This window comes from Chaetodon trifascialis, chromosome 23 (assembly GCF_039877785.1).
Source record: "Chaetodon trifascialis isolate fChaTrf1 chromosome 23, fChaTrf1.hap1, whole genome shotgun sequence".
NCBI lineage: Eukaryota > Metazoa > Chordata > Actinopteri > Chaetodontiformes > Chaetodontidae > Chaetodon > Chaetodon trifascialis.
This window is the reverse complement of record NC_092078.1, coordinates 3,321,749-3,339,243: the sequence shown is the minus strand read 5'-3', so window position 1 is coordinate 3,339,243 and position 17,495 is coordinate 3,321,749. Positions and strand designations below refer to the sequence as shown.

The 17,495-nt window shown below is 42.1% G+C and overlaps 2 protein-coding genes across 2 annotated transcripts; one reads left to right on the top strand and one right to left on the bottom strand.

Moving 5' to 3' along the window:
* Window positions 1-453: 453 nt before the first annotated feature.
* Window positions 454-10,019, bottom strand: LOC139351325 (E3 ubiquitin-protein ligase TRIM39). Its single transcript, XM_070993164.1, has 15 exons — window positions 9,897-10,019; window positions 7,377-7,518; window positions 6,377-6,641; window positions 4,821-5,035; window positions 4,624-4,728; window positions 3,516-3,611; window positions 3,076-3,309; window positions 2,828-2,975; window positions 2,424-2,471; window positions 2,236-2,277; window positions 2,060-2,124; window positions 1,633-1,743; window positions 1,389-1,507; window positions 1,024-1,120; window positions 454-932 (listed from the first exon to the last, which is right to left on the bottom strand). The coding sequence occupies exons 2-15, from the start codon at window positions 7,515-7,517 to the stop codon at window positions 780-782; spliced, it is 1,839 nt and encodes a 612-aa protein (XP_070849265.1). The 5' UTR covers window position 7,518; window positions 9,897-10,019; the 3' UTR covers window positions 454-779.
* Window positions 10,020-15,681: 5,662 nt separating this feature from the next.
* On the top strand, window positions 15,682-17,233 carry LOC139351491 (galactose-specific lectin nattectin-like). The gene is made up of 5 exons (XM_070993423.1): window positions 15,682-15,792; window positions 15,883-15,989; window positions 16,125-16,259; window positions 16,340-16,445; window positions 16,875-17,233. The coding sequence occupies exons 1-5, from the start codon at window positions 15,732-15,734 to the stop codon at window positions 16,949-16,951; spliced, it is 486 nt and encodes a 161-aa protein (XP_070849524.1). The 5' UTR covers window positions 15,682-15,731; the 3' UTR covers window positions 16,952-17,233.
* The last annotated feature ends 262 nt before the right edge of the window (window positions 17,234-17,495 follow it).

Sequence of the window (17,495 nt, the reverse complement as noted above, 5' to 3'; positions counted from 1 at the left end):
TCTCAGCAAATCCCATAAAAAGCCAAAAAACACCACTTAAATAATAAAATTCAGCTTTATTTATACAGCGCTGTCCATACAAACATGCATCCCAAAGTGCCTCAAATAGCAAAACTACAATTACACAGATGAAAAAATAAAAAGACAATTATTATATTTCTGAGACTCAAAATTACAACAATGAAACAAAAAAAAATTATTCTCAACCTGTCACATTTGCGTCAAATATTGCCCCAAATTGTGCTATCATATGCACCAGGTAGCTAGGAAGGTAGCTAGCTAGCTGGCTAACATATAGGCAGGTTAGGGAAATTATTTTCAGGTTAGAGCAGTAACAAAATATCTATGCACCTCGCTGCTGGTATGGATTTTATTAGCAAAGGATGGAGCCAGGCTAGCTGCTACCCCCTGTTTCCAGTCTCTATGCTAAGCTAAGCTAAGCTAAGCGTCTGCTGGCTCTATTTACAGGTGTAGCAGCTTCACAGCGGTGTTAACGATCGTCTCATCTAACTCTGCAAGAAAGTGAAAGTCGAACTATTCCTTTAAAACTCAATCACGACATACATGTAATGAAGCTATTGATAGAATAATGTCAGATCCAGATGTGTGAATAAATGATCAAAATCATTTGAAATACACTATTAAAATGTCTCAGCTGTTTTAATAAACTGTCCACAGTCAGACAACATCTGCCAATAGAACGTTTCAGGAAGCTAACATTGACTTAAGTGGATTAAAAACGAGGAAGAAACAGCAAATATTTTGCAGGTGTTGTTCTGTCACCCTGTCATGTCGACTGGCGTGATGATCAGCGGCCCGTCGTTCTTCCCAGATTTGTTCGTGCAGGGACTGAAGAACGGGTAGATGCACTCATTGAACGAGTCATTGAAAGTGTAGATGTGGACTCTAGCATCGACGTTGTAGAAAGACACCTGAGGACACACAGTGTTACAAGAAACCAGAAAAAGACAACAAGCTGAAAGAGACTGGACGTCTTGAGGCAAAGGATTTCCCATACTGCACCTGTCCTTTCTTAAAGTCCACGAATATCCCAATCTTTCGCGGTCGGAGGTTCACCTGGACGTCTGTGGAGGGTTCAGTGCGAAAGGCGTACTTGCTCCTGAGGAGAGGAATGAGGGTCAAGACAAGAGAAATGTAAAAAATGAATAAAATGAGAAAAGGAAGGGAAAAGCAGAAGAGAAACAAGTACGCAAACAATTTTCTCTGATGTCACAGTTTTGCTTGAATAGCTTTAATATGTAGTACGTAAAGACAGATGGATTCAGATTCTTTGGCCAATTAAAACTCATGTTTCATATCAGAAACACTTTCGTGAGCAGGTCTACCAAACTAAAAGCTCTTTTTTAGGTAATTAACTGACGGCTCACTTGTCTCTCAGGCTGAGGAACCAGTATCCGTTGCTCGGGGTGACGTCAATCTTTCCCTTCCTGTTGATTGATTGCTTGGCCACGCCAAGATCCCAGTCCGTCTTCCCACCCACCTCCACCTGTTCACAGGAAGTAGTAGGAAATGACTCGTTTTTAATGTATTTCTTTCAATATTATGTAATCTCAAGAAAAGAAACGAATTAATTGGGGTGTTTTCAGCGTCAAATAAAGAGAGGCCTCTTGCCTCCCAATAGTGTTTCCCGGAGGAGATCGCCTCCCTCCCCAAGACACAGACGACTCTGTCAAACCTCTCCAGGTTGTCTGGAAGCAGCTGGTGTCGATCTCCACACCTCACCTGCACAGAGACGGGCAGTTTATCACACCAGACTTCAATGACACATGATGCAGATTCATATATCTTCTTGTGACATAAGTCTCTCCTGAACTGTACAGCCTCCCAAAAACCAAATTTACACCAAGATTATATCCATTATTTTTAGACAAGTTTTCAAGATCGTTAACAAAGTTCATGTGGGTTTGTGATTGTAGGTTTTGACTCCCTGAATAAAAACTCCATATTCCTTCAGAAACAAACTCTCACATGCAATGCTAACAAAGACATTCTTAGTAATTAATCATTCAGCGATATGATCATTTAACAGGCGTCTCACACTCTTCAGATCCTCTGACATGATCAGTCTTGGATGGGCGGTGTTGGAGTCCAGCGTCACGGCCACTGCGTGAAGAAAGAAAAATTAAGAGAAATGTATATTTTCTATATTGAATCATGTCTGCGGGTTGCATGATATTGTTTTCACTGAATTCAACCTGTGTGAGTGTGACATACTTGCGTACTGCTGCACACTCTTCACCCCTGCAGAGAAACAGCCTCATTACAACGAGACAAAACGTTAAAATGCTAAACTCACCAATCCACTGCATGGATTTACATCATTAACCAGTTTAAAGAAGAATGCACACATGATGATGTGCAGTCTAATGTGTATGTGAGGGGGAATGGGAGTGCACACTCACTGGGAAGTGATCGGACTGGACTGGGTTCCAGTACTAAGGCGGGAAAACCTGGAGGGAACAAAGAGACACACAACGAAATATAAACTACAGTGAAGTTTAACTCACAAACTACTGTTTATTGTAGTTGGTGCCTTTCTGTGTGTGATTTGGAAAAGCTAAACATGCTGAATAAACATGAACAGCTCATACTAAGCTCTACCACCAGAGGGCAGTATTTCAGTACTTTGACAGTGCCTTGCTAAAGGAGTGATCTAATGCCTGATGATACCAAGTCGGGAACGTCTTAGTTTAGGTTATAAAACCTCTTTTGACTCTAGATGTTGATTATCAAGCAGCTCTGACCACTCCTTTGTGTCTTCATTGTTATCTTTGGACGCAGGCCTTGTGTTTCACAGATCACTGACCTGTTTCTGCGATGTTTTTCAGTTCTTGCTGGAACTTCTCCACCTGGACTGCCAGCGACCTGTAGATGGTTCCTGTTCCCAGATCACAGTTCACCGACACCCCGGACCAGTCTTTGGCAGGTGGAGGGCTGTTGAGGATGGGGAACGTCTGCAATGTAGGTGAAGAAAATGAGTTCAGTTCTGCCTCCCACAATGTGCGGTCTATGTCAGTATTACACCAAACTGAACCTCTTCAGATCCTCGCCAACCTTGACGCAGTGCATGTGGTCGTCCGACTGGGCGAGCTCGGAGAGGGCGCTTTCTCTCCTTCGTAGTTCTTTAACCTCTAGCTCCAGCTGTCGTATCATGGCGTCGGCCTGGTGCTCGGCCGCCCTCCTGCTCATCTCCATCACCTCCATCAGCTCTGCCTGCGAGCGCTCAATGGCAGACGCTAGCATAGAAAACAGGCAAACGCTGCCTGCCGTCTCTCGCTCCACCGCCATCTTGGGAATTTTTTAAATTGTTGTTTAATTTTTAGTAGAATCAAGATTCCCTTGGATGGTGTCAATCTTTGAAAACTTTGGTAAAACCTTCAGTAACTGGGTGAAGTCCTCCAAAGGTTAGCAATAAATATGAAATTTGAGAACCGTGAATAATCATGAAGACGCTTAAAAATCGGTCAAACTTGGAGATTTTATGTTTGTCCTACCTCCACTTCACTCACTGACATTCTGATCTCCTCCATCTTTCTGATTCTCTCTCTGATCATCTCCTGGATCTCCTGCTCAGAGACACTGAGCTGGTCCTGCACACACACACACACACACACACACACACACACACACACACACACACACACACACACACACACACCCTTATTTCATCATTTCTGGGGACTTTATATAGACTTGCATTCATTCAGTGGAGAGTAATGCTAACCCTAACCGCTACTTGCCTAACCCCAACCCCAACCCTTTTTGGTTCAAACTTGTTGGAACCAACACCATGTGACCCTGCGTTGTTGGGGCCCCACAAATACAGAAAAACATGCACACACACTTCTGAATAGCATTATCTATGGATTTATATTTGTGCCTGAATTCTGCCTATGCAATGGCTGATTGGCAGCTTAGAAAAAAAGACTTTGCATGCTGGGCTAATGGGAATAGGTATTTGAATGAACTGCATACATTACTGACAGGAAGCTGCTTTGTCTCTGCTTACCAGTACTTCCTAATTGTCTTTGAGTCCAATAGTCCTACTAGCAGTCAGATTGGAGAGAAAACGTTCAATCATGTGCAGGTGTTTCATAGCAGTTCAAAATCAATGTGCAAAGTAAGGCGTTGCTACAGGGCGTGGACGCAGGATTATTTGTGTAACTGCATCAACAGCATGCACAAATGCAGCGCTGTTCTCTGTTCTTGTAGGTTTCACTTCTAACCATTAAAACTCTTCTGGTTTGGCTGGACGAATGTCAGACATATTTTATGACATTTAAACAGATATCAAACGACCACTTCCTTGGCAGGTGTCCATGGTGTAAGCAGGATATCCTCCAAGTTTGTACATTCAGTGACTTTGGCATCACCCATTGCAGTCATGGACAGGCTGCATTGTGCCCTAACCAAACATATTTTACTTGGCTCAGATTCCAATGAGGAACCTTCTGCCATCACCTGCTTTGTAACATTTTGTGATTTGTTGTTGTTCTTCCTCGTACGGCCATTGTTCTCTGTTTCAAACAAAGGCGCTTGAATGAAAGTCTGAATGGTTCACTTCAAACATCAAACAAATGTTTCTCTGTCCTGCTTTCTTACCTTGATTCCCATCCATTCGTCTTCGATAGGCACTGTGTCGTGATCCTGATGGTCGCTGATCTGACATTCAGGACAGATGCATTCTCTGTCTGTCCTGCAGTAAATCTGAAACCAGTGAGGGAGAGAGTTGCAGTGCCAAACCTTTATCTACCAGGAAATCAAAGGTAGATAATGGTTAATAGGTAAAAGTATTGTACCATTATTCCTCTGTGGTGGATCTCACAGATAGGGAGGCTCTGGCTGCTTGCAGCCCCACTCACGGTGAACCTTCTGCGGCCATTGGAGCGGGTGTAAGGGGGAGGCAGCGGGGGAGGTCCGCAGGTGTGGCTCATGGCAGCGATCGGACTGTCGTTTGGTACCGAAGAAGCCAATGAGGTCGTGAATGTATCAAATGACATCGAGATGGTCTCGCCTTTCAAGGTAGAAGATGCAGGAAATGAAAGGAAAGTCAACATCACTCAAAAAGCTGTGCACCCTCTTCTTTCGCTGAGCTTCTTTAACACTCCAAAAAGACTTCTGTTCAGTTTGCAGTGGACCTCAGGGGATTGCAGTGTTGGTCAGTCAGCCAGCTGGTCCACCTCTTTTGTCAGGATGAAATGTCTCAACAGTTATGAGGTGGATCGTCCTAATTTTTTTAAACATTCATAGTCCCCTAATAATGTTCCCAATGAATCTCATGACTTTTCATCTACTGTGGAGCCAACTAAAGTCAATTTGTCAGTTTATGATCAAACACCTGCAGAACTCATTACTTTCCCATCAGCCTCGCCAGCACTTTACATTATGCTAATTAGCAGTTAAACTTATCAAACATATCTGCTCACCAACAGCATGTTAACATTGTTATTAGAGCCTGTTTACATGCGACGTCAGCGTTTGCAGCCTCACGCAGCGCCTAACGCTGCAGCTGCAGTCGTGTTAAGGATTGCTGCTGTGCAGCATAGCTCTGACAACAAGGTCACGTATCATCTGCAGAATGTGCGACAAAACTGAGCAGACTGGCTCTGCGGCTGCCTGTGATGAATGAAGGCATGAAGGATTTTTGAAGTGTGATAAAAGCACACAGCCGCTTTTAGACTGAGGTTGTCAGTGTTATTCATCTGAAAACTTAATTACATTGCATACATTCATTTGGCAGACTCTTCGTGGATTTACAGTGAGTGATACAGCCTCTGTAGCAATAAGAGCTTCAAAATGTCTTCAAATATGTAAGTGTGCTTCCAAAGCAAACAGCAAATTTCAGTGCCATATTAAAGATGACTTTAGCAGGACGTGGTGTCGAGGAAAATGTTGGTTTCAGAAAAGTTGATGTATGCGACAAAGTGCAAGGGAAACAGTCTTGGCTCATAGATCACAATGTTTGAAGCGTATGACTTAAACATCCTCTAAAGAGATGAAAAATGGTGACAGATGAAAACATCACATCTGTGTGGAAAGATGAAGAGACTGTAGCCTTCCTGAAACAAACATAGAAGCCATGTTTCCATCATGTTTCCTACATTTTATACCTACAATGTGGGGTTTGACTGGTGCAACTTATAACTTACTTACTATACTGTCTTGTTGCATCGTCTTCTTTTCCAAAAGTATAATGGCATGGACTGAAGGATTTGGGCCACCTACAGCTTTCCTTAATGAACCAACTCCTGACATTCACATACAGTAATGGATGGAAATGGAAATGGACACTAACTGGTCAATTTCAAAAATTTGACTGAAGGTCATTTGTAAGCTCCGTCCTACGTCACTTTACCTTGAGTCTCACAGGGCAGCATCACTGGCACCTTCAGCAGAGGTCGAGGCAGCTTCTTCTTCAGTTCATCAAACAAACTGTCCGGTATGCCTCCGTCTCCTCCTCCTCCTCTTCCCCCTCTCTTCTCCCTCCCCAGTCCTCCTCCTCCTCCTCCTCCTCCTCCTTTCATGGATCTGAACTGCTCGGTGATCTCTCGCAGCGTCCTGTTGATCTGGAGGTCTGGTCGCTTCTGGAAGGTCTTCTTGCACAGAGGACACTGGCAAACCTGAGGGACGAGGGATGATGGAGGAAGAAGTGATAAAGGGACCGAAGAAGAAAATAAATATAGAGGAAAGATAGATGCAAGAGGAGGCAGAAAGGGGGATAGAAGGAATGTGGAACAGCGCAGGAAGTGAGTCAGGATGAATGGATAGATTTTGAACAATGAACACAATCTAACCAAAGTACTTCGCTTGATGTTGCATCGCAGAGAGAAGCATCAGTTTCTCTTAAAGATAATTAATCTGTCATGTTTTTGAATGACCCTTTCAAACACTTACAGTTGTTCTTAACGAATCTCCAGTATCCAGAAAACTCTTAAATCGGCTGAATGATGAGAAAGACCTTTAACCCTTTTTCCCAAGTTGCACCTCTGTTTCTGAATCAATACAAAGGTGGCAGCCCTCTGGCTCCATGGACAGATAAATAGACAGAGGAGTCTGAGGATTCTGAAAATACCAGAAGAACTGGGGTAATAGTTTCTGAACAACCTTCAGGGTGTGAAAGGCATAAACTGGGTCCTATAACACACATGCACACATGCCAGAAATAACATGTAAACAGTGCACACAAGTGAGGCAAAGGAGGGAACAAAGGAAGGAAAGAATAAGACGAGAGAGAGAAGAAAGAAAGTCTTTGTACAAGCTGAGGGAAAGGAGGAAGAAAAGGAGGCTAACAAAGGATGGACGAGGACAGAGCGAAGAAGGAGACAGGAGGGGAAGACAAAGACGGACTGACACACCTTCAATCCGTCCCAGTATCTGCTGATGCAGCCCATGCAGAAGCTGTGGCCGCACGGCGTGGACGAAGGGTTGGTGAACACATCGAGGCAGATCGAGCACTGGAACTGCTCGTCAGACAGAAAACTACCGTGGAAGGACATCCTGCTGACGGCGAGACAGAAAGTAATACACAGCTGAACCAGTACCGACCAGCGACAAAAGCCAGAGGCTGCAGAGTTTTTACAAAGGTCCTTTGAAGAAACACTCTTTGATAGGTCTGTTTATTACTCTCATATTGATTTAAAGACAAATACTCTTCTGTATTTTCATTAGAATTTCTTAATTCCCAATGTGTAACACGGTCAGGTGAGGGTGGAGACGACTCATGCTTTCTTTCTTTCGTCTACCTTGAACTTGTTGTGGTTTGCACATGACGTGAGCGATCGGCAGGTTCTTCCGTGATAAGCTACCAGGTTGTTTGTGGGCTGATTTGCAATGAAAAACCAGTGACGAAAAAGAAAAGGGGCTTTTGTTGGAGAGCTCCAAAAACTGTCAGCAAATGGAAAATCAGAGCTAAAATCATGAAGTGAAAACTCGCTCTAAGGGGTAGATTGCCTTAAAAGTAGGTTAACACCTGCATGTTCTTGAAGAGATCAACCATTTTCAGTTTAATGATCCCATGGCCTTTACTGCAGCGTCAAGCTCAGGACAACATTTTGTTTAAAAGTAGAGTGAAGGCAGTCAACAGCAGAGGTAAAGCTGAAGTTATGAGAGGACACATTATGGACACATTACATAACACACAAATCACCTGTGTCCCCACAAATCAGATTAGGATGGTCAAAAGACTCTAGGAATGAAGTGGGGTGAGATTCTACCCATCTATCACTTACACAACACACAGACGGCTTTAATGGTCTTTTCTCTTATTGACGGATTCTAAATCATGCGGGACAACACAAGTTAGATGGCAGTTATAATTACTGCTAAAAGTACAATTTTAAGTGCAAAGTACAAAGCAGCTGTGTCTGTCTGCTCCATTATCTACTCCATCAACCCACTTTCTTTGCCGGCGTCCTGTAGCAGATAACCAATCTCAGAGCTCACACACTGTACAGATGTTTACTTTGAGACCGTGGGACAAAACGACAAGAAACCCAAGCAGACAATGAAGATTTCGCATGGTAAAATAAACAGAAACTCATTGTTTTTTCCATTTTCTTACATCCAAAAATAGGTTTAAAGATGCACGTGTGCAGCAGATTAATTAAGCACTTGGATGGAATTATTGAAGGAAATATTTCAGTTGTAAATGGAAATTATTATCAAATTATTATTATTATTATTATTATTATTAAAGGAGTGCTCCATTGGTTTAACACTGCATACACTTTTTGTCAAAAAAAAAAAAAGCTTCCTCATTTCCAAAACTTGTCACCAACATTACCCACAATGCAACTCAACCACTGACAGTTTGGGGAGAGAATACGTTGTGTCATGCTAATAGCGCCTGATGTAGCCTCAATGCCTAAATTAGCACACATTTAATAGATAATGGTTTCGCTGCATATTTAAACATAAAATTTAAGAAAACTTGTAATGAAAATAGTTATTATTGTAACGTAATTAATCAACAGGAGACGTTTGATGGTGATAACTATAGGTGATACCCTATTTACCTTATTGTTTGTCTAAAAATGGAATTTTACCATACACTGATCCAGAAATCTCCACTTCAGTGAAACTTATTTACACCCAACTTTCCAGTTTTGATCCTGTTTATACTCTGAGGGGTTCGTTCACAGATCATCAGCCTGATTTATTTAACATTTATTTCTAAAAACAAGGTTTATTTAATTATATAATTAATATTTTTGAATGGCTGTTCACACTATTTTCTGAGTTACAGAGTGATAAAAAGTTTTCCCAGTATACAAATTTAAACATTAGATTTGCGAAAACTGGTAATACAAAAAATAATTGTCTCAATGCAAGTAATCAACACAGGAAGTTTGATGGTGATGCCTATGAGTTAAAATCCTTACCCTGTTCACCTGCAGTGCGCCCTCTCAATCAAAGAATCAAAGAGGTGATGTGATGTGAACCTTGAACTAAAGAGCCTTTCAGAGTAAAGTGTTTGGCTTAAGTACACATGCAAACATGTTGACCGACTGTTGGGCCTTTTGTTAGATAAGTAGAAAGAAAACTACACTTTCTTTTCAGCTAGCTCCCCGGAATAATGATTTGGGAGTTTTGGAAAGCGAGTTTAACGATAATAACAACAACTTAGAGCTTAATTAATCAATTAGTTGATCTCGACCAAAATATTTGAAAACTTCCAGACGTTTGTCCAACACATCAAATCGTCAGTTTACTGACTTTGACATTTAAGACCAATCAAGTGACATGTGGTATCTCCCTCTACAACCTGCACATACGACTGTAACGCTAAATGCTTTCTGCACCTGTCGCTTGTAAAAACACATTTTCTTGAGATGCTTCAACTGTCAAACATGAAATAAGACGGTGATAATTGGTACCTTTCTTGTTGCCGGGTAGGAATTGTATGGAATGTATCCAAAAAGCTCCAAAAACTCGATTTCCAGCCTGTTTCTTGATCTTTGGAGGTTGTGTCTTGATGGCTCACACTCTCTTATGACGGCCGTCTTCTCAGGCTCTAAAATATAAAGGTGTGTGTGAGAGAGGGAGGATTGTGATTTTCCTCTCCCATGGAAAGGAAAGTCACACCACGCCCACTCACCTGTCTCTCTGTTTGGCAGGTAAATGTGGCAGGACTGGTTAAGGTGGGAGTGTGACACACACATACCCACAGAGTAGGTCAAATGACCACAGACTCAACCCCAAACCTTTTGTTTCCCTCGTTTTTTGTAAACTTTCCTGGAAGCAGATCAGCTTCCTTCAGTAACGAGAGGCCTGACAGATTCTGTGTGAGGACATGAGGAATAAAATGCACTAAATTTCATCATCAAAGCTGTTCTAATCATTATTTTATATTGGCGACGGATGAAATGAGTACGAATGATGTGACTGAGAATTATCACCCTGTTCTGCAGTTCCTGGCTCTTTAGCCCTTTTTAGCATCTTTCAGCTCGTTGTTTTGGTTTTCTTGTCTGCAGCTTCACTGTTTTGGTTCTCGTTGGTGTATTTCCAGCCAAAGCAGGAAGGTGCAGCACACTACCAACAGCAGAAAGACAGTGTTAGCATCTAGCTGGCGAACGTGGTGGAGCATTTAGCAGCTGAAGATGTTTCCCTCAGGAGCTGGTGACAGGTTTGGGCGACTGGACGAATATATCGGCTTCCAGCAGTTGTTCCATTGCCGGTTGTGTTTTTTGGGTGATTTTTTTGTTGATTTTTATTGGGTCTGCTTCTGAAGAAATGAGAGCTGCTGCTGTTTGGCCTGTTATTTTAAGCTAGGCTAACCATGTCCTGGACTGACTCTGTGCAAGACAGCTAACAAACTCATGTCTCTTCAAGAAGGCCGACATTAAATCACATATTGTCTAAAACAGGGACCTGAAGCTGACATAAAGACGACTGACAATGACATTTTAGCAGCAGATATGAATTAATCACTGCTGATCCCAATTCAATATACAAGCACATTCTTCTGTATCTACTGTTTGTAAATACTCAGTTTATTATCTATTTTTGCTTTGTTTTGTGTATACTTATAGTTTCTCAGTATATATATTTTGTCTTTTATATTTTGTTTATATATATATATATATATATATTTTATTTTATTTTTTTCTTTTCTCTTCTAATTTTATTCTTGTAAGGAGCCCCTGCAACAAAAACAATTTCCCCTCGGGGATCAATAAAGGAATTCTGATTAAAAACAGAGTTCTTATCAAATCATTGAGCACGTTTTTTGTTTTGTCTTTTTGTCTTGACAGCCGTCTCCTTTCTCGGCTCCGCCCTGCAGCTCATCATTTCTGTCCTAATTGTTGTGGTACCAATAGAATCGCAGTAAGGTCCAACTTCGTGAGCTGAGGCTCAGCGATGGCATGAAGAATAAAATTAGCTCCTCTTATCGTGCCCTCCTCTCGATTCTTTCACCTCCGCTGCTGGTGCCTATTTCGTTAGCATTTGTTGACTTTCTCCAAGTGCGCATGTGTTTAAACCATTGGCATCTCACATTTTTCAGGTTTGTCATTCCTTTTGGCTAATGATGCGCTGCCTCCAGAGAGAGATAAGGGGAAGACAGCACCCACATGGGATGCTGCTTTTAAAAAACATCTTCCTTAATTGTGCTGATGATTCAGCTTCTTAGTATTTACAACCTTTGGTGTACACCAGTACTTTTTCGGGGTCATCTAGGTCAAAACATGAAAAAGGTGCCTGATGATCAGCTTGTAAATATGATACTTCTGACAACAGCATAAAAAATTAAACAGTGTTTACCATCGTAGTAAATTACTGGGTTGCTGATTAACTTGTATGGAAGCATTTTAATATGCTCATTATAAACTATTGCAAAGAAATTGGAACCTGTGGTGGCGAATAAATCTCTGACTGCTACAATATTTCACTCTTAAATGTATAAATTAGCATACAAGGGAAAAGACTCAAGAACCTCAAGTACCTCAAAACTGTACTTCACTGCAGGGCTTGGGGGTATAGTTACGTTGGAGAACTGGTGTGTTTTGATTTGCCGGTGCTGCAGCGGCTCACATAGACGATGTGGCTTCAGGTAACTTTCCTTCACTGTAAAGACTGAACTATCTGCTGATCAGCAGTACCAGCAGCACTTTTCCTCTTGTACATTCCGCACTGTTGCACTTTTTCACCGCCGCTGCCAACTGATAACTGTACCTGCACTTACATTTCAGGCATTTGACACACATTGGCTGTTGCCAAGAATGAACCTGTTTTTCTGTGTCTGTCTCTTTAATGACATCATGATGATACTAAATGGCCTCCGGTGGTCATAGTAATTATGACGGAACAAAAGAGGTGACAGGTGACATAGATGTAACAGTAACACACTTATTTTAACCCACATCATTGACTACGTTTACATGCAGTCAAGTAACCCTTTCATAACCGGAATATCAGCAATAACCCGGTTGTGCACAGCCATGTAAACACCAATAACCCTTTTTAAAAACCCGAATATGACCCCTGGGTTACTCCTTTGGTCATGTACACGCCTATCGGAATATCCCCATTGAACGGAACATTAATTTGTGTTGTGTGCATGTTCTATTTGCAAGGAATTTTGGTCTTTTGAGTGCAGTTAGCATGGATATGGATGGCACAGCTCCGACTCCATTTCCTATTTCTTCACGTTCTCACCTTCCATTAATGAAGAAAGTGAGACAGAAAAGTGTCAAGTACTGGTGGTGGGTCAGCACCAGCACCAAAGCGCAGACGAAGGCGGTTGATTATCCGCCGTGCTGCTGTTGTTGTTGTTGTTGTTGTTTTTGGATACAGGAAGAAGAAACTGAAATGACACGCATTGCATCATGAAGTTCTCCGTCCGTCGACACGTTGTCTGTGTGTCGCTGTTTTGATCGGGATATCCCAGTTGATAACCCTGTTTGCTCACGCATGTAAACACGTTATTCCGAATGTTTCAGAAACCGGAAAATTGACCATAACCCGAATATTGACTGCATGTAAACGTAGTGACTGTCTTTTCTAAAGTAGTTTTGGTACTTATACCTGAGCAAACTGCAATGCTTTCACAATGTTAACCCTTTGACGATGAAGGTCTGAAATAATGACAGTCCGGCACACTGAAGGTCCAGTACACCTGCTGCTGGTGGCCTACTCTCCATCGGTTATATAAGTTGGCCCATATATGTCATTTTGGGAGTCATTGTCAGTCACCTGTTCAGTCATTCAGGTATGAAGACCTGTTGGAATGGCACAAGGGAAGGTACATAAAGTTCTGTGAATTAGCAAAATGGAAAGTTTTATTTGCAATAACTTCAAAACTTTTTTTTTTTTTTTTTTTGGCCACAGCAAGTTGTGAACACACGAGATATCATCACCTCCAATATTTACTCTCTCAGCTCTGTTTTGGGACTCTACTAACCCCTGAGGGAAATATCTGGTACTTCAGCTGCTAAATGCTCCAAATGATCATTTGTTTGCATGAGACAGAATATACTGCAATTATTACTGACTTGTTGTCAGTAAATTAGATGTCTAAGTTAGTACCTGTTCCCTCTTTTCATTGACAAAGATGTCATGAATTGATAATCCAGGTTTGTTCTGCTCGTGAGTTTACAAAAAAGACTGATGTGAACAAACCTCTGAGATACTTAAAAGCTTCTTTTAAACGTGTATTTGGATCACAGACATGAACTTTAAGTTTCTCATATCTGATAATGTTGTCTGTACGTGTCTTTGTGTGTGTGCACTAAGTTCTCTGTTTGATAATGTGTTTGCTGAGTAAAGCCGATGCGATAAGCTGTTAATGCTACATCATCACGGCGATGTGTGTGACACACCTCGGTGATGCACAAGAGCCGTTAACAGCCAAAACCTGGTTAAACATTTCCCTTTAAAGCGCTACAAATAAAGAATTGTTATTGTATCATCTCATGCGCGCTCAGAGAGGAACAGCCAATCAGGCACATGGATAATATGCACACCTGCCCCGTTATTCATGCTTTAAGACTAGCGATTCTGTGAAGCCGAGGGCACAGAGGTGTTTTGAGCTAAATGCTAACATCAATCCTAACATGCTCAAAATGACAACGCTAAGATGCTGATGTTTAGCAGGTATAATGTTTAACAATGTTGTTAGCATGCTATCATTTGCTAATTAGCACTGAATGACAATTTGTTTTGCAGATGTTTGGTCATGAACCAAAAATTCAACAGATAAACCACAGAGGTTATTAAGAGTGTGAATTCAAGAAAGGAGAAGTCGATGAATTGCATCAGAGTTACTGTGTCTTTGCCGCCCTGTTCCTTCTAGATCAACAGAGAATAAAAGATAGCTTTATGTGATTATTGATAACACGTCAAAAGCCAAGATTTCTTAATACCCTCAAAGCTGATTGGAAGTGTAGCTGGACATATCAGAGGATTATGCCCTGGATTTGGATCAACACATCAGTTGATTGACAGAACTCTCAGAATAGCAGGAGATAAGTTGGTCTAAGTTAATCATTTGAACAATAACTCTGATATAACCCTTAAACATTTCTCAGAAGCAGCAACGTGTGAAGTCAAGAAAGGAGAAGTTGATTAAGTGTTGCTTCACAGTTAGCGTATCACCTTATCTCTGCCCAACACATTTCAGAGTGATTCTTCCTTAAAGCAGAAGAAGAAGACTTACTTTATTAATCACACAACACAACACGCATATGCCATGCTTTGGTGAAATGATTTCTTCTGCATTTGACCCATCCTGGAAGTCCTTCCTCCACCAGGAGCGGTGGGCTGCCAGCCGACAGCGGCGCCCGGGGACCCAGTTCTTTCTTGTCACCATTGGTCAGGTGGTGATCTTCTTGTATGTCTTAGTGGGGTTTTTTATGGAGGATCCCGAGGTGAACACGGGGAGAACATGCAAACTCCACGCAGAAAGGCCTCAAGATAGGGGCAGCAGGCACCAAAGGCATGGTGGAGGACATGCTGGAGGACACACCCACAGAGCCCCAAGCGGAATCGAACCCGGGACCTTCTAGCTGTGAGGCTCAAGGCCTTTTATGCTGAGCAGTCGAGCACAGAAAGCCTCTCCAAACCCAGTAAATGTCACTTTCTGAGTACAATACTCCAGAGGTTAGGAGCACATTTTAAAGTCCAGTTGAAATCAAATTGCGTGGATGTTTCGATAGGGAGGGAGACGTTTGATGGCTTTGTCCTTTGTCAGAATACTGATAGCTCTCCATTGATATAAATGTGGATATTGTTTCCATACAGTCTGTCAAATTTTGTTTGTTACCACAAGAGCGACACATTCTGAGCAACAGTCCAACTTCATGCTAAGCAAAGCTACGGCGCACTGCTGACATCTGTTTGCAGGTTTACCAGCCAGTTAGCTGTTCAGCTGCAGCACATAAAACAGCATAACCAGTCATTTCTATTATATGCATATTATTCATTAATTTCTTTTCACTAAAAACATCTGGCGGACCAAATAGAAGCGTAGCCGAGGAAGCGTGAGCCTGTCTTGAAACAGATGGAAAGATAACACATTTAAGGAGTGGTCTTTCACGCCTTCACAGCAGACGGTCAAAGCCACAGGCCAGCGGTGAAGATGATTCTGCAGAAAGTTCACTTTTCTCTCTCCACCCCTTTTTGTCGGCCTTTATAACACGTCCTCTCCTCACAAGCCTCAGTGGCTCGTCTGCGTTTCTTCATCAGAGGTCATCGCCATCTGCATCACCTCCACGATGAAGATGCTAAAGGCGTCCGTGCTTGTTTTTGCCGTAATGTTTCTGGCAACAGCTTCTGGTGAGTGTTGACGCGATGCAAGCTATGAGTAATTTCAAGAGAACGTCCACATGAACCCAGTCACAATGTCTTTCTTGGGTTTCTCTCCAGCAAGGGGTCCAAGGGCCAGGTGGATGCATTGTCCCAGAGGTTGGACTAACGTCCGCGGTCGCTGTTTCTACTATGTTTCAAACATGTTGCCTTGGGCTAAAGCAGAGGTAATCATGATGTGCATGCACTGCACAATATCGTCACATGTTTTTTGCCATCATCTGACTTCCTGTTACTTAGATTTATTTCTTATTTATTTAATTTTTTTAATCTTGTAATTCCTCTGTTTATCTCCTGTATAGAAATACTGTCAGTCCTTGGGTGCAAACCTTGCTTCTGTGCACAACGCCTACGAGTACCGTATGATTCAGAGGATTATATGGTGGAAAACACACGCGTACGGGAGAACGTGGCTCGGAGGCTCGGACTGCCAGAAGGTATATTATTAGTCACTCCAGTCACTCGTATCATTTATGGGTTGTTTTCATGCAGTTTTAAATTCTGTTCTGTCTTTCAGGAGGGTGTCTGGTTGTGGACTGATGGTACATCCTTCAGCTATCGGCACTGTGGGCGGTTTGACAACCTTTTCTGGGTGCAGCACTGCTTACAAATGAACTACGGAGGTAATTTACCGAACACATTATTTCTAGTGCTCGATGTATTTTTGGGAAAAATTCTCAAGTGAAAAATGCTTTTAAAATCATGTGAAGATGAAACGGTGTCTTGCGATGGGATTCCGCCAACTGTGACCCCGCCAACATGTTGGTGTCACATGAGTACTCATGGATGGGACCACACCCACCCTTGAACCTTTACGTTGATCTCAGTTACACACCTGTACAGTTTCACGACTGCGTTGTTCAAACAGACACATAAACTGAAAACCACTTCTGTGGTCGTTCCCGTGAAAACAGGTGTCTCCAGGTCGCCGTATTGATGTGATGATAGCGCCCATAAGTTTGCCATCATTGTATAGTGATGTTGTTAAGCAGAAAAAAGACGTTCGGTTTGTGGCTCACTGTCTGACTGTTGTGTGTCTTGGCTTCTTACAGCTTACAGGTGCTGGGACGATACGCGGTGTTCCAATAGTCTTCCATTTGTCTGTGCCAAAAAGCCTCCAGGGCCATGAAGAACCTGTCGAAACCCCAAACGCTGGTGGATGTGTGTTGATGTCTTTGCATTCCGGTCTCATATATAACCCGAGGGCTGCGGATCTCATCTCACTTATTTCTTTTCTTTTGCTGCAATGCTGTTTGAGGAACAAAGCGACAAACAGGAAGTGGATGTCTGTTGGGCTTTGTGTCTTTAATAAGAGCTGGTTCAGTTTGTGATGAAAACAATGCTTTAAAACAACCTTAATCTGAGTGAGCTGCTTTTCTTTATGCAAAAATAAAAGGCTGAAGCACGGCAATGATCTGCTTTGTGAGTCTTTGTGAATCTGTGTCGCACTCTGGTTTTACACAGTGTGTCCTAACCCTAACCCAGATACAGAACAAAATGAGTTCACTGTGTGAACATTCACTGCTACAGTTTTTTAGTTGCTCTGTATGGCGTGCATTGTGGAGTATTATCAATTTCAAAGTGTGGAATGATTAGTTCATACATGACCTTATTACCGTATGAGGGGAATTTTAGAAGTGACCTTATTTGACATGAAACAAACACGTCTGTTG